This window comes from Lampetra fluviatilis, chromosome 6 (assembly GCF_964198595.1).
Source record: "Lampetra fluviatilis chromosome 6, kcLamFluv1.1, whole genome shotgun sequence".
Taxonomy (NCBI): domain Eukaryota; kingdom Metazoa; phylum Chordata; class Hyperoartia; order Petromyzontiformes; family Petromyzontidae; genus Lampetra; species Lampetra fluviatilis.
In genome coordinates, this window is record NC_136280.1 from 16,611,200 (window position 1) to 16,628,816 (window position 17,617).

General features: G+C 46.4%; 1 protein-coding gene across 1 annotated transcript in view; it reads right to left on the reverse strand.

The window, feature by feature from the left end:
• LOC144932932 (bactericidal permeability-increasing protein-like) overlaps nt 1–15,305 on the reverse strand; it is a 35,821-nt gene extending 20,516 nt beyond the window's left edge. The window contains exons 1-5 of the mRNA XM_078857333.1: nt 15,203–15,305; nt 10,395–10,482; nt 5,716–5,844; nt 3,470–3,625; nt 2,496–2,559 (exon numbers count right to left, since the gene is read on the reverse strand). Of these exons, the coding sequence (XP_078713459.1) occupies nt 2,496–2,559; nt 3,470–3,625; nt 5,716–5,844; nt 10,395–10,482; nt 15,203–15,305 (540 nt within the window). The remainder of the gene's footprint in view (nt 1–2,495; nt 2,560–3,469; nt 3,626–5,715; nt 5,845–10,394; nt 10,483–15,202) is intronic.
• Between the last annotated feature and the right edge of the window lie 2,312 nt (nt 15,306–17,617).

Genomic DNA, 17,617 nt, shown 5'->3' on the forward strand with positions numbered 1-17,617 from the left:
TAATTTATTTGTTTCTTTTTTTAACCTACGTGACTTTACCGAAAAAAACAAAGAGTATGGATCCTTGCAGTCACGAAAACTTCAAATCTAGAACCCACAACACAATGGACAAGTGGAGCATATTAATAGAAGGGATGGCGCCTCTCATCGTGACCCTGAGCCGGAGGGAAGATGATCATGATTGGATGACAATATGAAGATCATTGAATGCAATCTAAATTGTGCTGTCAACAGAACGACAAGGGAGAGCCCCTTCCAACTCGTCCATGGTTACACAGCTCGTTTTGAAGATGGAGTTATCCGTGTGCAGACAGACATGGATGACGTCGGGCCTTGGCAACCACCAGCTGAACTTCAAGCAGTTGCACATCAATGTATAGAACAGAAGCGGTGGTATATAAAGAGGACCTATGATAAGCATCACCATGGTAACATGAAGTGCACCATGAGTGATGTAATTTTCATGTAATGGGAGCCGACGCACACCATCCTACTGACACGCATGCACCCCAAGTTCAAGGTACAATCGGTAGTCAATAAGGTGCAACCTTTTGACACGTATCGTGTTGAGAATTGGATCAAGAAGCCAACTGAAGGTACACGTCGCTACGCCACGTGTCTAAACTGAAGTTGTAGCCTCATCGATGAGAGGATGAGAATGACAGGTTACAGTGAGGTGGAGATGTCACCCGAATTGCCATCGTAACAGCATCAGATCGACATCGGCAGTGCTAATGTTTTGATTTCTACAGACATTACGTCAGATAATTCAACCTCTCCGTCATTACATAGATGGCAGCGGCGTCGGCGTCGTCCGTCGCTAATAATTTGACGCCAATGTTCTCGGAGAAATTGTGAACGTTATGGCCCGAGAGTGGTTTAGTTCGCTGATCTTTAACATCGATATTGTTTCTGCTATTGTTTGTAAATGACAGTTCTTCATTCTCTCTAAATCGAGGCCGATTTAATTGTCAGGACATGGCGGGTGTAGAAAACGCGCACGTACGTATAACATTAACAGGGGGTGAGATAGTTGAGGAAGAGAATGGTTACTGTTGCTGTAAGGTTGGCTTCGTTGTTGCTACTGAAAGCTACTGAAGTTGTTTAATAAAGACTTATGTATAGTTACGAGACAAATCCTGAATATAATGACCCTAAACTACATAGTTACTAAGGTGCTGAGTAAGAAAAAATAAACAATCCTAACACTCCTCAATACTGATCTGTGATTAAAATCTGCGACGAGAAAACCCTTCACAACAGAACAATTAGTGCTGGTCAGAACACAGTTGATTTAACAATATGCACAGGTGTGCAGAATCACCTATACAAAATATCTCGGCTTTAATCAGACCACCTGCTCAAAGAACCGGCTGGCTAGCCACATTTTCTTAACTTTGTGAGTTGTCTAAAACGACACAATTTCTCACACATGCAGTTTTTTTTTCTGAGCTGGCGGCCTGCACGAGACTGAGCGCTTTAGTCGATGCAATTCCCATCTCTGTGTGCTGTTCAATCTGCATTCATCCCTCCAACCAGGCTAACCTACAGAATCAAAGCAATACCACCCCTACTTTATCGAGCACCCTCGCATTTTCCAGTCTTGTCCGTGGGAGCCAGGGCAGCCTAGATATCCCCATGACCCAAGGATCCCCACTGATTCACGGCTACTTTGTGTCGTGGGTAAGTGTAATAAAGAACTCTCAGCCGATGTTGTTCTCCGTGTCCTTTATTGGGTTCTTGCTCGCACCCCGCGATGTCTCCGCTCCGACCCGCACCTTCTCCGCTTCGTGCCTCCGCACGTCGTCTGAGTCCTCCGCTCTCTCTCTAGCTACAGCCACCCCGCTGCTCGTGTGCTCCGCACACTCTGCAGCCCCCTTGCTGCTCCGTGTGACTCCGCACACCCAGCAGCCACCCTGCTGCTCCGTGTGCCTCCGCACACTCTGCAGACACCCCCGCTGCTCCACGAACACCGCTGGCCGACGGTGCCGTGACTCCTGCCTTGTGGCAATCGCGCCACTCCTCGCCAGCACTCCGCGTGGCCTCTCCCTTCTCTATCCTGTCTCCACTCCCGATCCCCTTCCGGTTCTCCCCTTATATCCTCCCCCTCACGTGACCCTGACTCCTCCTCCTCCTCACGTGACCCTGACTCCGCCCACACTCACGTGACCCTGTCCTTGCTCGCATTACATAAGTATAACTACAGGTCCAGCTGCAATGCGGTAACTAAGGCATCAACCCCGACACCAGACATTCAATTGGGTTTATAGCCGACTCTTTATATCAGTGCAGTGTGATTAAAAGTTAAATTACAAGTCGTTAAACATTCTAAATCTGTAACTGAAAGGTTAACTGAAATACAAGATATATTAGGTCAAATTGGGTATGTATGCACTCTTATGTATGTTTGCATATATGATAACGTGAAGAATCATAAATAGAAAACACTTGTTGCTGATGTGTGAGTGAAAGGCGTAGACTAGAAATGCCCAAACCTGATTTTGCAGGTGATCTCTGATGCTGTTTTCCACGAGCGGAACAAAGATGTTGTACAGCCAGCTGCGAAAACATCTCCTGTTTTAGATAATCCTTAGAATGTATTATTATTTTTCAATAACATTTAATTCAGCTGGGAAAATCCTTTGAGATGGCATGTCCCATTTGCAATGGAGCCCAGGGTGACAATTCAATTCAAATTCACTGCAGCTCCTGATATTTCCACATGTGTGCTGCTCACCTTCACCAGCCCGCACTTGATTATCATAGTGAGGTATATTGACAAATAACCTCCCACAACCCGCACGGCATATTGGTTCTGCGGCTGATGCTGGTGTGATCTATCCACAAAAGCCTCAACGATTCCCAAGACCCTCTTTCTGAAGGGTCCTGCATTGGGACATGGTATCCATGTATTTATGGGCAGAAGATTTGGTGATGCTGCGTTGGCAGTGGTGTACAGTCGCTAATAACAAAGCCCAAAATGTTCGTCAATACCAACCGTGGCTTTAAAAGGAAAATATAGAAGCGGTGGCATTGCAGACAATGGCCCTTCTTTGCAGGAACTCAGAGCAAACACAGAAAAGACAATAAAGCACAAATGAGCAGACAATATTCCTTCTTCCAATGTCTGCCCCTCCGCATAAAAAATATACGTATTTTTTTGACACATTCCATTGTCCAAACGGCCTTCTGGGGATGAAGTTTTTCAGCAGCATTGGCTCAGCACAAGCAAACTGTGGACAGAAACAGTTTGCCAATTGGGCTATGGGACTGAAACAAACAAGGTCGAGGGAAATGCAGCGATGCCGACTGTCCTACGCTGCAGCGTCTATGCGCCCCACCTTCATACAGCCCGGGACTGGCCAGAATGGTGCAGTATGGACAAATAACCGCCACAACCCGAGCACCATAGGGAGGCCCTCAACCAGCAGTGGATTGACAAAAGGGGTGCAGCAATCGTGCTTCAGACCTTGCTCCTCCATGAAGCGTGATGTCAATATTGGGGATCCAGCAGCCGCATCCGTTCTCACTGACAGCTGGCCGCCCTGTTGCGTCACTCGTCACGTGCACCCCTAAACTCAGTGCCATGCCACTTATTGTTGCGTCGAATGTGCCACTGTCACTCCTGCAGCATCGCAACACAAAAAAATGCATGCATCAATGTCTGTATAATGTACCGGCAGCCATTTCCCTCCTCATCACTGCTATTTTTCCTATCATTGTTACCGGTGTCATGACATTATATCATGTGATTCATCCACCCATGTCGAGAACTCGGTCTATCAGGTTATCCATTTAATTCCATCCATACTATGTTGAACTACCACACTGTCACAACAATACACTCACTCAACCAATCGCTCAGTCACCTATTCACTCACTAATTCACTTACCCACTGAACCACCCCCTCGACCGCCATGCTTCCGGTCTCCTCACTTCTCTTTCTGCTTCTTCCCTTGCACTGCTCAACTTTGGACTTATCTCCAATCTTCTCCCGTCCTTCGATTAAAAACACGTGTTGACTCATCTATTTACAAGTATTGTTCATTGTTGGGTGCTTGATGTGTTGGCCCTTTGGGTATGTACTCAGCAACGCTGTTAAACACATATATACAGGTTCCCACAACTAGAACGGTATTTCTATCACGAACTTCCTCACCGTCATCTGCCACCCTCCTTACTCTTACACACGATTTACTGCGGTACACCTGCTTTGTAAAACAAACCATCACCAACATGGATCTTTAGAATTCCATGGAGATATTAGAGAAATACAGTATTGCAAACTGAAAAAACATTATAATCTCACTTGAATCTGAAAATGTGCACACTTTAAACATAATTCTTTACAATCCTAATACTGATTCATAATTTAGTTTTTGAGTTATGTTGTATAAACAAATGTGACATAAACCCTAATCCACCTGACACAGCATTTCAATTATTTAGATTATTTTGCTGCTATAAATGTCCAAATGATGGACCACTTTCTTGAGCTATCATTTGTGGCCAGATCGCTTCTGGAAAATGAGTTCACATCTCAGTGGGCTTTGTCTGGTAGGATGGGAATGATTTTGTTCCGTTTGTATGTGTTTGGGTGATTTGTTTACCTTTCTAGTAATTTGAAATACTATCATGTTTTTGTATTGTTTGTTGTAAAGTTCTTACCGGCCCCTACTGGACATCTGTGAAAAAAAAAACTTTACAGCTCATCGGATTCCTCCAGTATATTCTGATTCTGAATAAAAGTGTCACGTGAACAAACGTGCCAAATTGACCACTGCTTTAGCACCACCGTTGTTGCTGGAGAGTAATCTTAGATCATTTAAATGACCACGACGTTTCACTGGGGATTACATTCAACATCGTCAGGTTATCCCCTCAGATCTCGAGTTAAAGCCCTATTTGATCTGGGTCCTTAAGTAGATGTCATGACGTCATTGGTACAGTCATGCACGTGATCTAATAATTCGTTGATTGTGACTGGCAATTTCATTTATATTTGCCTAGGAAACTAAGCAAAAATAAATTGTCATGCTTTATTCAAGAAAATAGAGATTAATTTTGTTGACCGGCTTAATTTTATTCATTTAAAATATTTCACCTATAACATCCCTTGGGGTGTCCATTGTGTCAAGTGACACAGAAAACACGTAATAACATACAAACTTTAAAATCTATAACTTACACAGTGTATTTATATAATACCCAGCAAAACATGTTATTAAATTGCACACCTCCAGTTCATGTAGAATACATTCCATCTCTAACACTGGCAAATGTTGATTGAGTGAATGTTGCTTAAATATTTAATTGAGTTGGTGGCACAGTTGAGTGCATCTGGGAGTTCGTTTCATTTTATGTGTGCTCAGGAGAGCCTCACTAAGTCTCCGCAATATTTTCCAGCAGGTCCTGGCAGGTTTTCTAGTAGGAGGTGATGTTGCTGTGTGTTAACCCAATTCTAAAATTTGCTCGTATTTTTTTCAACATTAAGATGTTTTGGCTAATACCTATATTGTGTGTTATTTTAGCTATCGGAGGAAACCGGAGAGAAAAAACATACAAACACAAGGACAGCATATAAACCTCATACAAAAAAAGAGCTTGAGTATGGAATTGAACCCACGCCATAATTACAGTGAGGAACCACCCTGCCGCCCATAATGTATACGTGAATAATGTTGATATTAATCTGCGCAGAATAGAACACATACACGAAGAGCATCTCATAGTGCCAATGCCCAAACACAGATGCATAGGCGTCGGTGAAGCTGAACTTGAAGCCAGATCCCGGAAGGAGCCCCAGAGCTGTGTGGGGCAGCTGGAAGTTGGTGATGTACATTCTGCAAGAAGCACACACAAAAACAGGCAGAGCAGGTCAATTTAACATGTAGGGGTTCGCATCCAATATAGAATGAAGTAATTGTGTTAATATAGCGCCCTACATGTCAAGTAATGATACGTATCAAAGCTAGGTTCCCCCCAGTGGCAGATGTACCTGTGCGGCACACGGTGATTCAGCACGTGGCTCGGGGATGGGCATTCGCCTGGCAGTAGGGGCGATGATTGGTATGTGAGACATTTGTGGGTCATTTTTCATTTTTGTTCTTCAAAATGTAACAGATTGACATTGTGTAGGTTTTTGTTATGTGGGAGGGGGAGGGTCAGGAGAACTTAGGGGAAACCCATGCAGAACAGTCTCCAGCATTGCCTTTTGAGACTCATAATGTTGAGTGTCTCATAGCTGTGCAATTGATTTTCATGTTTGTTGCTGCTGTTTACTTGCTGTGGATAATAAACACGTTCAGCCCTACTGATTGCAGCCTGCCAATGGTTCAGGTATTATCTTCGGGTCAGCCCCAAAAGTGTTGTCTTTACTCACATCCTTTCTTTGAGAAGAAAGTGGTACACTCATTACAACTATCCAAGGTTTTACTTATTTCTAAGCGATGGTGGATATTAGCCTATTGCTGCTATGCTGACTTATTTAGTAACCCCCATGAGATTATGTTGGATAAAAGTAGAATTGCCTTGCCTGTGTGACCGTTAAATGTTCCTGTGCCTCAGATTTGTGGGTTTTCGTCTCCGTTTCTTGGATATCTGTCTCATTTCCATAGATCCCCCCACCCCCAAGTTTTATTTGGGGTCTCTCTGATGTTACCCACTCATACTGTTACTCTGCCTTCAAAAACAAGCCCAAGCCTGTGTCCTCAGGAAGGAGCAAAGCCTAAAGAGAAATGTGTGGGGCCTATTCACAGACTTGGGGGACTTGGGGTACGGGGGCTAAACAGGAAGGGGATGGGGCCTAAGCAGGAAAAAGGCAAGGCCTAAACATGAAGGAATGGGTAATAAAGAGATTCAGAATTATAATATTTATTTAGACTGAAGAAATCTGATGAGCTATGAAGATATTTTCACAGATGCCCAGTATATATAAAAAAACATATACAGAAAAGAGGAAGGGGCGTGGTCTAAACAAGAATGAGGTGGGGCCTCAAGAGGAAGGGGTGGCACCTAAAGAGGAAATCCAAATAATCGACTGTTATTTAAAACAGGAAGCCCAAAAAAACCCAAACCCAAAAAATTAAAGCGACTTAAAAAGAGACAATTTCACGTATAAAGGAGGGCTTCAACCGTGAACTTAAATTTTTTACTTAAGGAAATTAAAGCATGGATCAAATAAGTGCAGAAAATAGCAAAAATGTAATCCCACAGATGGCGGTGACATGCCAACAGGTACATTTACACTCAAATATTTGTAATAAACGATTTCCACGACGACTCTTGAATGGTGTCTTTTTATTAACTGAATTTCTGCACAGCTCCGCTCCTTCTCTCTCCGGGTATTTTCCCTTTTTATCACTGCCGTGGACGAGGTGTTCTCTCCGTCCCACCATCGAGGTTCGCCTCCCTCTCTCTCCGATCTTGCCGCTGGCTGGTGGCGTGCCCGGGAGGAGAGGCGAGCTTCGCTGGGGATCCGCCACGTGGTTACTGGTGAAGAGAGGCTAAGCAGCGACGCGGTCCAGACTCGAGGCTTCCCACACCGACCACGAGTCCTCCCCTGCCTCTGCTTATATTCCTCCCGGCGGAGCTAGGTTCCGCCTCTAGCCACGCCCCCTCGTGGAACCCTCCCGGTGGTTCCCGAACGTTCTCTCTGAGTCCACCCGTTACCTTTGGCCCAGATATAATCCCCGCTCAGGATTGGATACCGATTACCAGTTAGTGCTCGTGCAATTACCCCTTGGTGCCCACTCGATGGCGCTCTCTCATTACACATTTATGAAGATAAATATCCCCTATAGCCATAACAGACTTATGGGACAAGAGCTGTTTGCAAGCACCTATGAAGGCTGACACCGGCACACTAGGGGTGGGTGGCCAGCATATGCTCGGTTGCCTTTGTCTCCCCACAACAACAACAACTGTCATTCACCACAAAGGGGGGCTAGGGGCACTTTAAGGCCACGTGAAGTGTCAAGGGCTCACTACCAGGAGATCACGGGATAGACCCAGGTGCCATGGGTTGACTGAGATAACTAGCAGATGCACCACCTATAGCAACATAATGTATTTGAGCCGCCGGGTTCTCCGCTCATTGTGAGCATCACTGGTCTGCCTGCCACTGTTGTTGGAGGGCGACTGCCTCCAACTGGCCACTAGCGTCCTTCACAAACCTCCTCCATAGAGGCCGATCTTGACAACAATGGTACCAGTAATCAGGAAGTCCAATAAGCTCCACATCCTCTTGTACCATCCTCTTGTACCACATAATTTCTTAATTCATCAGCAGATGGCACTTCATCCAGCCACTCACGGGGGCGGCTACTTCTTCTAATATTTAAAGCATGGCAGTCCAAGCAGGGTCATCCCTACCTTTTCTCCATGCTGTTATCTGGGCTAAGGGATTTCCCCTCCCCTAAAACGTCAAATAAATGCCCTGAAACCATGCAGATCTGCAACTTACTTTTTATGTAATTAAAGAGTGATTTGTGATCACGGGCTACTGGGGCAGATCTCCTCAGCAATCCGTGACCACCACTCACCCTTGCAGTGCCACAAGGTTCTCCAAACCGACGAGCGGAGGCAACCTCATTCTCCATCGTTGGATGTTGTAGATTATGGGAGTGGGTCTGTCACTTTCTTTCAGTCAGCTGGTACACCTCATCTGTCAGCCAGGGTCTATGGGAAGGTTTGAACTGTGTACCCAATGCTGCCATAGTAGCTTCATGAGCCACAACCCTGAACCTCACGCATTTCACCTCGGCATGTGGAGGAGGGGGGGGGGGGTGATGCCAACCCCAGCTGCAAGCAATGATGACATTGTACCTGAAACATTAATCAGCTACCTGAGACCAAGCCACTGTGGGCTTGAATGGGGTCCTAGCTAGAAGCACACCACTACAGTGGAAGAATTGTAGGTGCATCTTACAAATGGCAAACTGATGTAATGTGTGAAAATCAGCTCCATTTTAGGTCCTGGTGTCAAGGACATGGGGCCGCACCCGCTGTTCTGTCACTATGTAGTCCAGCAGATGTTCTTGCTTGGACTCGACATGCATCCATGATGTTGTGGGGATGCGCCGATGTCGAAACATCGTGTTTGTGATGACAAGCCCATGGGCTGCACAGATGTCTAGCAGCCTCCGACCATTATTACTGAGCTGATCTGGCCCATGCCTTCCAATCAGTCCAGGCCAGGTGTCTACATCATGATCCACTCATGCATGAAAGTCACCCAAAACAATTACTCTATTCTAAGGGGCTACTTTAGTCAGCACCTGGTACAAGAGGTTATAGAAGGTATCTGACGCATTGGCCTTGTCTGCGACCCTACAATATTGTTCATCTTCGGTGAGGGCGCAAGCTACTACCTCCACCAATCCTCGCTACTTGTTGAAAGGGTGGTCAGTCTACAGTAGCCTCGAACTTCCAGATTCCCACATCTCGCCTCTACGCTCCCACACCTCCTTCATTCTTTTGTTTAAAAGCAATGCACCTTCTTTTTGCTTGAACGTTTCCTGCCCCCGAGTGAAGGAATGTCCACCCTTCATATTGATTGGAGCCACAAGTCTACCGGACCTCTTGTATTCTACAAAGGTTTGTATGTATGTTTCTTGAACTTGTTTCGCACCGTACGTAGCCAACCATGCTAACTGGAGGTGCAGGGGAAGGGAAACAAACTAAACACAAAAAGCAGTTAAAAAGAAAATTTTTAATGTCGAGGTGGTACTGGTCAATCTCCCCATAAAAGGAATGGCAGCCTATGCAGCGAGCCTTCGAATGCCAAGAGCAGTAGTTTCCTGATTCTGGATGACCCCCAAAGGAGGGTTAAAAAAGCGTCATAAAAGCACAAGCTTAGTTGGTTGTTTCCACGGTGGTATTTTGGAGAAATAGTGTCAGGTGGAGGGGTTACCACCCCCTCACTCCTACCAATATAACGACTGCACATACACTCCCATACTCGTACACACACCACCAGCACCACGGCCTACACACACATAAAGCCTTTGCCACTTACATACATACATACACAAAAATAAAGATTCCCCCATATAGCCTGAATAGACTTTTGGGGTATATGCTGTTCGCAAGCACCTATGAAGGCTGGCACGGCTCACGTGGGGGGTGGGTGGCCAGCACTATGCCCAGTCGCCTTGTCTCCTTGGTGGAAATGTTTAAACATAACATCAGGTACTCATTTGAGGCTGAGTTGACCTAGGGGAGGCCCAGAACTGGTTCAGACAATCGTCAATGGTGTTGGCCTTGAACAAGAATCGAACTTTGGTGGCCGGATTCCTATCATAGTGCGTTAACTGCGATACTACCGCCCCCCACTTACACACACACAGAACCATTAGAATACATCAATGTGACAACACAATGATAAGCTCACCCACTGAGGGAGTAATGAGAGCCACTGCGGTCTGGAATCTTTTGGCCATGAATCTTCTGAAGCAAGATGTTAACTTCTACTTCTTTAGCTGTAAATACAAAAAAAGATCAGTTATTGTTGATGTTGAGGGACAGATATGTGATGGAAGTGCAATGTCTGTTTTAATTGCATGACGTAGTCTCCCCAACGACACGGATTATTATTTTGTGTTGTGTACAGGTGAGTCTCACTGAATGAGCGTTATTTCCATGAGATGTTTCTATGACGAGCAATTCGAATTCAGACCCATTTTTTCCCCAAAACGAGCAAAATGCTCACTTTGTGAGTGGAGGCCTGTCGCCATGCATCCCGTGGCGGCAGGGGGCGCCCGGCGGCCCGCAGATGTTTGTTTACTCGCTGTGCTGTGCTGCTTGCCTGCGTGCTTCGTCGTGCGGGGGAGGGGGCCTCGTGGTGGCACTTTAATTCGCGATTGTGGGGAAAGGTGAGTGGCGTTGTTAATTGCAGGCGCCAGTGAGAACAGCAAGTCGCGCTCCATCTCGCATCGTGGCTATGAGCCCAGCAACCCTGGTTAGATTCCCAGCCATGGCTAACATTAGTGGCGAGTGATATTTGAACCAGTGGGTCCTGCATGGCCCCTGCTGCTCCCTCAACCCACTAAAATCTACCCTTCAAATGACATATATGCCATGCCCCTGGAAGCACTGTGGTTCTTCATGTGTGGTGTTATATTTGACGTGTTATTACATTATTATAACATTTCAATGTGTATTTCTCATGTTGGGTCTGAGATTTATGTCAGATTTTCACATAGGAGTCAAATGTAAAACGATGATTGTTTCACGAGTTATCGAATACCGAGCAATGTTCGCGGAACGTATGTCGCACTTAAAGCGAGACAAACACGTACAGTAATACCTCGATTTATGTCTACCCCTTTTACGTTGTTTCGCAAATACGTCGTCACTTTATTAATACCACTGCCTGATTTGCGTCACCTCAACCCACACATTGCTGACAGCATCATCCGTCCTTTCTCATATTATGCCTCCTAAGCATGTTTTAAGTGACAAGGATATATCTGTGGATAAGAAGCAGTGTAAAAGTGTAACATATCATTCTAGATTTGAAGTTTTCGTGACTGCAACTATCCATACTCTTTGGTTCTTTCGGTAAAGCCACGTAGCTCTGTGTGCGTATGTGTGTGTCTCTCTCTGTGTGTCTCTGTGGTATCTCTCTCTGCTTATGTAGCTGTCTATGTGTCTCCGTGTCTGTGTTTTGTCTCTCTCTCAAATTTAGCAATCTTTGGAAGAACGTAATCAACCACGTAGGGTGTTGACTGTTATGTTAGCCGACTCTCTGTGTTGTATTGCATTATATTTCTAAGTTTACTAGGTTTGTTTTCTCTTTCATTTGTACCTGATGATGATTGCCTGTGTTGCAATCGAAACGTCGTATGCTGTTATTTAATTTATCTTTCTTTCGACGTGACTTTACCGAAAGAACCAAAGAGTAATTCCTGCAGTCACGAAAGCTCCAAATCAAGTTTGAAAATAGATGTTATTCTGCGCTGTCGGTGAGACGAGATGCAGACGCGCTCGCTCCTGTGAGTGAGTGTGTGTTTGCGTGTGTATTTTACATTCTTTCGCACCGTACCTTGCCAACTGTGCAAATCGGAGGTGTGTGAGGAGTGTGTGCGTGCACCTCCTCGCGGTGCCGGACAACTCTGTCGTGGACAGTGCTGTGGGGGGAGGGCCAATTCCGATTGGCCTCTCCCCTCATGGCATCTGTGACCACCACAGTGGCTAAACGGGGGCTCTGGACGGGTGCGAGGGGCTGGTAACTCCTTCACCTTCAATTAATTACCACTAAACCACGACTTAAATATGTAACTAATAAGCTTGTGCCGGAGGCCCCGGGGGGACAGGCGTCTATGACGTCTCCTGGCCAAACCCCAATTGGCGGAGCCAGGAGATTGAATCTTTACCCTCGGGGCTCCTCCAGAAACAACGAAAAGCCACTTCGTGTGGCCACGTGGAATGTTTGAACGCTCACTGCGGAGGAGAGGCTGCCACTCCTCTGTTGGGAGCTGGACCGGTACCGCCTGGATCTCTGTGGCATTCAGGAGGTCCGGTGGACCAGTTCTGGCTCCTGCCACCATGAGGGGTGGACAGTCCTCTACTCGGGGCAAGAGACTGTCAAACAACAGGGTGTGGATCTACTTCTGAACAAAAGAATGAAGGGGGCGTGGGAGCGTGGCGGTGAGGTGTGGGAAGCTGTAAGCTTCGGTGGGGGCATAAGTAACCGGAGGCTAGGAGTGGTGGTCGTGGTTACTTATGCCCCAACCGAAGACGAACATCCGTGGAGGGATGCAGGCAAAGCCGTAGAGTCAGATGCCTTCTATGACCTCCTGTCACAGGTGCTGGCTAAAGTGGTCCCTCGGGATAGAGTCATCTTGTTGGGTGACTTCAATGCCCGAGTTGGTCATGATGCTGGCACCTGGTCTGGAGTGACCAAACTGAATGCATTTTTGTATTCGATTAGAGGTTTCCACAGCCTTGATTCTGCATCATTCTTAACTTCTGGAGTGACTGTGCGTGTGTGACTTGATCACCAGTTGCGGCTTAAGCCGCCATCCTTTCACAACTAGCAGTATCCTCTGTCTCACGAACCGCACCGCCGATGGTCGATGGACGAGCCCTGTGGAGGAGTGAGTCTCTGCGTGAGCGGCCATAGTCCAGAGCAACACAACTCCACCAGCACCACGAGAAACAGCGGCAGAACATTTCCCTGCCTCTCCTCCATCTGGCCTCCACCGCACACTTTACTGTATACGTGAAAGGGAGTTCCCCCCCTCCCCCCCGTGTCTGTTACGGGAACTTTTGGGGCAAGTGCCGTTAGCGAGCACCTATGAAGGCCGGTACAGCCGATGCTGAGAATCTAACGCATGCCTTTATTTTCTCGAGACTCGTCAACTGTAATGCTGGCTGGCGTATCTAAGATTTTTATCCGTAATCTGGAGTATGTGCAGAACTCAGCTACCCGGGTTTTGACGTTTTGATCGCAACACAAGCAACCGCCATCAGGTGAGCCAAACACAGCAGGAGAACTGCTGACGCAGGAGACAGAGCTGCTGTAACAAGAGGTTATACTGTATAGGCTTTAGGTGGGCTCAACCCAAGGGTAAGTGGGCGGAGCTAGAGATGGAATTTGTATGTAAAGCATTAATTAAGAGATTAGCATGTCAATGTGAGACGGCTCCAGCATCATTGATATTATTACTGCAGTGTTATTGACCAATGTGGTGTAATTTTATGCGGCACAGCAGAGGTAATTATCCGTGCACAAACAATGTCTGGGAGAACGCGCCACTCTCTTCCACCAATCAGTTCGTCGGCGTGACATCTCACTGAGCTCCCAACACGACAGAAGTCAACATGTTCACAATCGGGAATTTCAAACTGAAAACCAGAATTTACATACACCAGCGAAAGTCCGCGGGCTTTGCGATAGCCTACGCTGTCTCGAACAAAAACAACTCAACACATTCATCAATAACACTGTGGCCTTAAAAATATAGGCTGACTGGAAGGCGTATCTTATGTATAAATATAAACATCGCAGCACTTGACACTTCTAACGACGTCCCACTGTTTAATCGCATCGCTTTCACTTTGAACGCAAACCTCTTTAAAAGCTGCTCTTCTGCTGCCTGCAATAAGTACAGTCTGAAACAGGTACGACTGGAAACGCCAACTTTCAACAGCTTGCATAAGCGAAGTATCATGTTCGTACGAGGAACCATTTGCAGAACCGATTGAAAAAACACCCAGAATAAAATCACAACTGCCCTCGTAGTGTCACCAAGAAAGCAAGCCTGACTGCTGATGAGACACAACAGTTGAATCCCCCTCTCCCTCTTAACGACGGTGCTTGGCTCCACGAAACCGGCCGTTAAATGATTTGGTCGTTAAGCGAGTATAGGAAATAATTGGACACGTTAACGGCTTAATTCGTTCCGATAGCATCGAAAGTTACCCTTTTTCACCCCAAAAAGTACTTTAAAATATATAAATAATGGATATTAATGCATAAAGACACTAACAACATCATAAACAATATAAAAACGTGGTTAATCAAAGCATTAAGTAATATTTACTTTACCTACACCAGTCTGTCTAAAACATGGGAGTGGGTTCGACTGGTAACTGTTCAAACTGGCCCAGCATTTGCTTGTGTTGAAGCAATGCCGCTAGAATTACGCATTCCCATAACGCTGCGAGGCTGGCAGGATGTGTTAACAAAACCGACTTATTTTTGTACGCGGAGACAAACACCGTGAACGCATCTGTACAATATTGAGCAACGTGTGTATTTGCACACGCAAATATGCCAACTGGTCTGTACAACCAACATGACTGTTTCACTTGTCTGATGTAGAATTTAATTCTGAGCAATGCTAACGTATATCAAATAATAAAGGCAAACCATAGATTGGGTTGAAGCCAAGAAACAAATAAATGTGTAATGTTCAGTATCATGATACGGAAGTTGAACTTCATTCTTAATTTACAATTGGACCAAACTGAATGCATTTTTGTATTCGATTTGAGGTTTCCACAGCATTGATTCTGCATAATTTTGAACTTCTGGAGTGACTGTGTGTGTGACTTCATCACCAGTTGCGGCTTAAGCCGCCATCCTTTCACAACTGGCGACAAAGTCACGCGCGTAGTCACAGCCTAGGAAGTTGAATGAGGGTGTGCTCTTGTCCCGAGGTAGAATGGTAAAGTGCGCACGTGTTTTATTACCGTAATCCAGGCCGCGTTGGGTGATGCGCAGCTCGAAGCCGGGTGCCGTGCACAGCGCGGTGGCGAGGAAGCAGCAACACAGGACGATCTGTATGATGATCATCATTAAATCTGGATGACCACGCACTCCAAGGCTGGACTATAACCGTCTCCTCTGTTGAAGCGAACAGCAAATCTGCAAAGACAACTATCTCCAGTGCGAGTGACCTTGTCGGTGAAGTACAATGCAATAAATAGGAGGAAGTCGCCGTTTTCAGATGGCTGAAAACGCCCCCAAGATTTGTTTCCCATCTGTTAAGCCCTCGAGAGTCACCGAACAGGAAAAAAACCCCCCACAAAAACCCGACGTGGAGTGTTCTCTAATATCAATATCGAAACTGTACTGTTTCTCGCGAGACATTTTTACGGACAGGTTCATGGTGCCATCAAGATTATTCCATTTAAAATAAAACCAGGCTAACGCCTCATGCAAGCATACGTGTTAACAAAATGTTTACCAAATGGTTAGGAAAACATCAACGTTTGAATTGCAAGGTTATGCAATTAAAATAAAACAAGCTAGCATCTCAAAGTGCAATATTCATATTGTACAGATATGCATGACGTGGAGTGGATGTGTGTATCAGGGCGGCAATTATGCGCGAAGTCCACGGGTTATGATATGTAGTGTGATGTGAGTTGGTTCATGTGTGATCCGTGTGTGTTGTTAGTGATACGGAGACGAGGTTTGCAGGAGGCACCTTTTATTTAGAACATTCACGGTCTCGCCTGCACACTCTCAACAGTCGCTTAGCCTAGCCCAATACACAACGCTAGCTGTCTAACACTGACGGCGCTGACTGAGACAGCCAACAACTCTCTGGCAGCGCAATATTGAGTGAAGACGGCAGCGACGACGATGAAGAATCGACAGCGACGACGAGACGAATCCAATCCCAAAACCGGCAGCCTCGAGTTTCCGCTCTCGGCTCCTTTTATCCTACCAGCGCGGCCTAACTCCGCCCTGGCCGCGCCTACCTTCCCAAACCCACTAGCAGGTTCCAGGGGCTTCCAGACGGGGTCCTCCGTGACCCTTGCCCCAGTTCATCCGCCCTGCCAACACACACCCGTGCACATGCTCATCGATGTGTGTACTGTCTGTCCACCACAGTTGCCGCTGCTGTCCACCAGCTGGCGCTATTACACTACACGTGTATGAGGTGGCGTCACCGACTGTAAGCAGGGTGGTCACATGATGTAAGAGTGCGCGTTTATCTTGTCTTCTCTGTACCCGAAAATACCTCCAGTCCCACAAGGGAGTGTTGATAGGTAGGCTTGGACCACTGCTTGAGCGTGCTGTGACCACGCTACTCGCTGTCCACTCAGGGGCTGTCCGCCTGTCAGGCTTGGTCCACAGCTGCGGCCATGCTGACCCAGCGCTTGTAGCGCGTCAGCAGAGTGGTTGCACGCCACAACACTTGACCTGGCACGCCGTGAGTCGGTCACCAGCAGCTTTGAGAGGATCTTGGTGTGCGAGCACCCGTTGAGGCCCACTCTCGGCGATCAGCGACGTGTAGGCGGCCACCGGTTTGGCGGAGACTGCGCGTGGCAATTCAAACAGACTCCCGGCCTTTCCACACCTCGTACAATATCAGTCAGGTCGACCACTAACAGAACTTCCCAGCCTGTAGCCTGGGCAATATTTCTGTGCACACTTGATATTGGTGTTTACCTCAAGTCTCCACTTGGGGAAGTTGCTATATGCCAATAATTCCCTCACACCTCTCCGCTTTGCACAGTATTATATCGAGAATTCATTTGCACAATAGCATGAGAGAGAACTATATAAAGCCACCTTGCCACGAGGGGCGTTTATCAACAAATTTCCTTGACCACGCAAATTATCGCAACACTACTTTGCGAGGTCCTTGACTCTGCAAGGGAATCAAAAATGTAAAGAAAAATATAAAATAACACTTTCAGGGACACTTAAGAGTCTGCCTTAGCAAATTACGAGGCCCAATCCCAGAGATTGCTTCTGCAAGACTGATGAATATGATTTGTGTCTATTGTTTTTAGGAATTTCTACTTTTTTTCAGTAATTCTCTAAGTCATGTTAGAGCCCAAAGCTCCTCCCACTGTCACGCCCCTCGAGCATTCATCGGCTTGGCCTTAGTTAAACTTTTGTCCTGGCTCTCGACATATCCTGGGGCCTGATGTCATAAGCGCCATATTTCCTTCCTTCAGAGGTCATCCCAACACTTGTGTGAACACAGACTCACTTAATTGCCCCTTGTGATGTCTCTCAACTCATAGATGTGGTGTGTGTGTGTCGAGCACATGTGTTTAAGTGTGAAAACGGCCTCTCCTCTGGGTATTAATGTCCCCCCACAGTAGCGGTTATCTGAACTGGTCCTGGTTTCCCCCCTAAAGTCC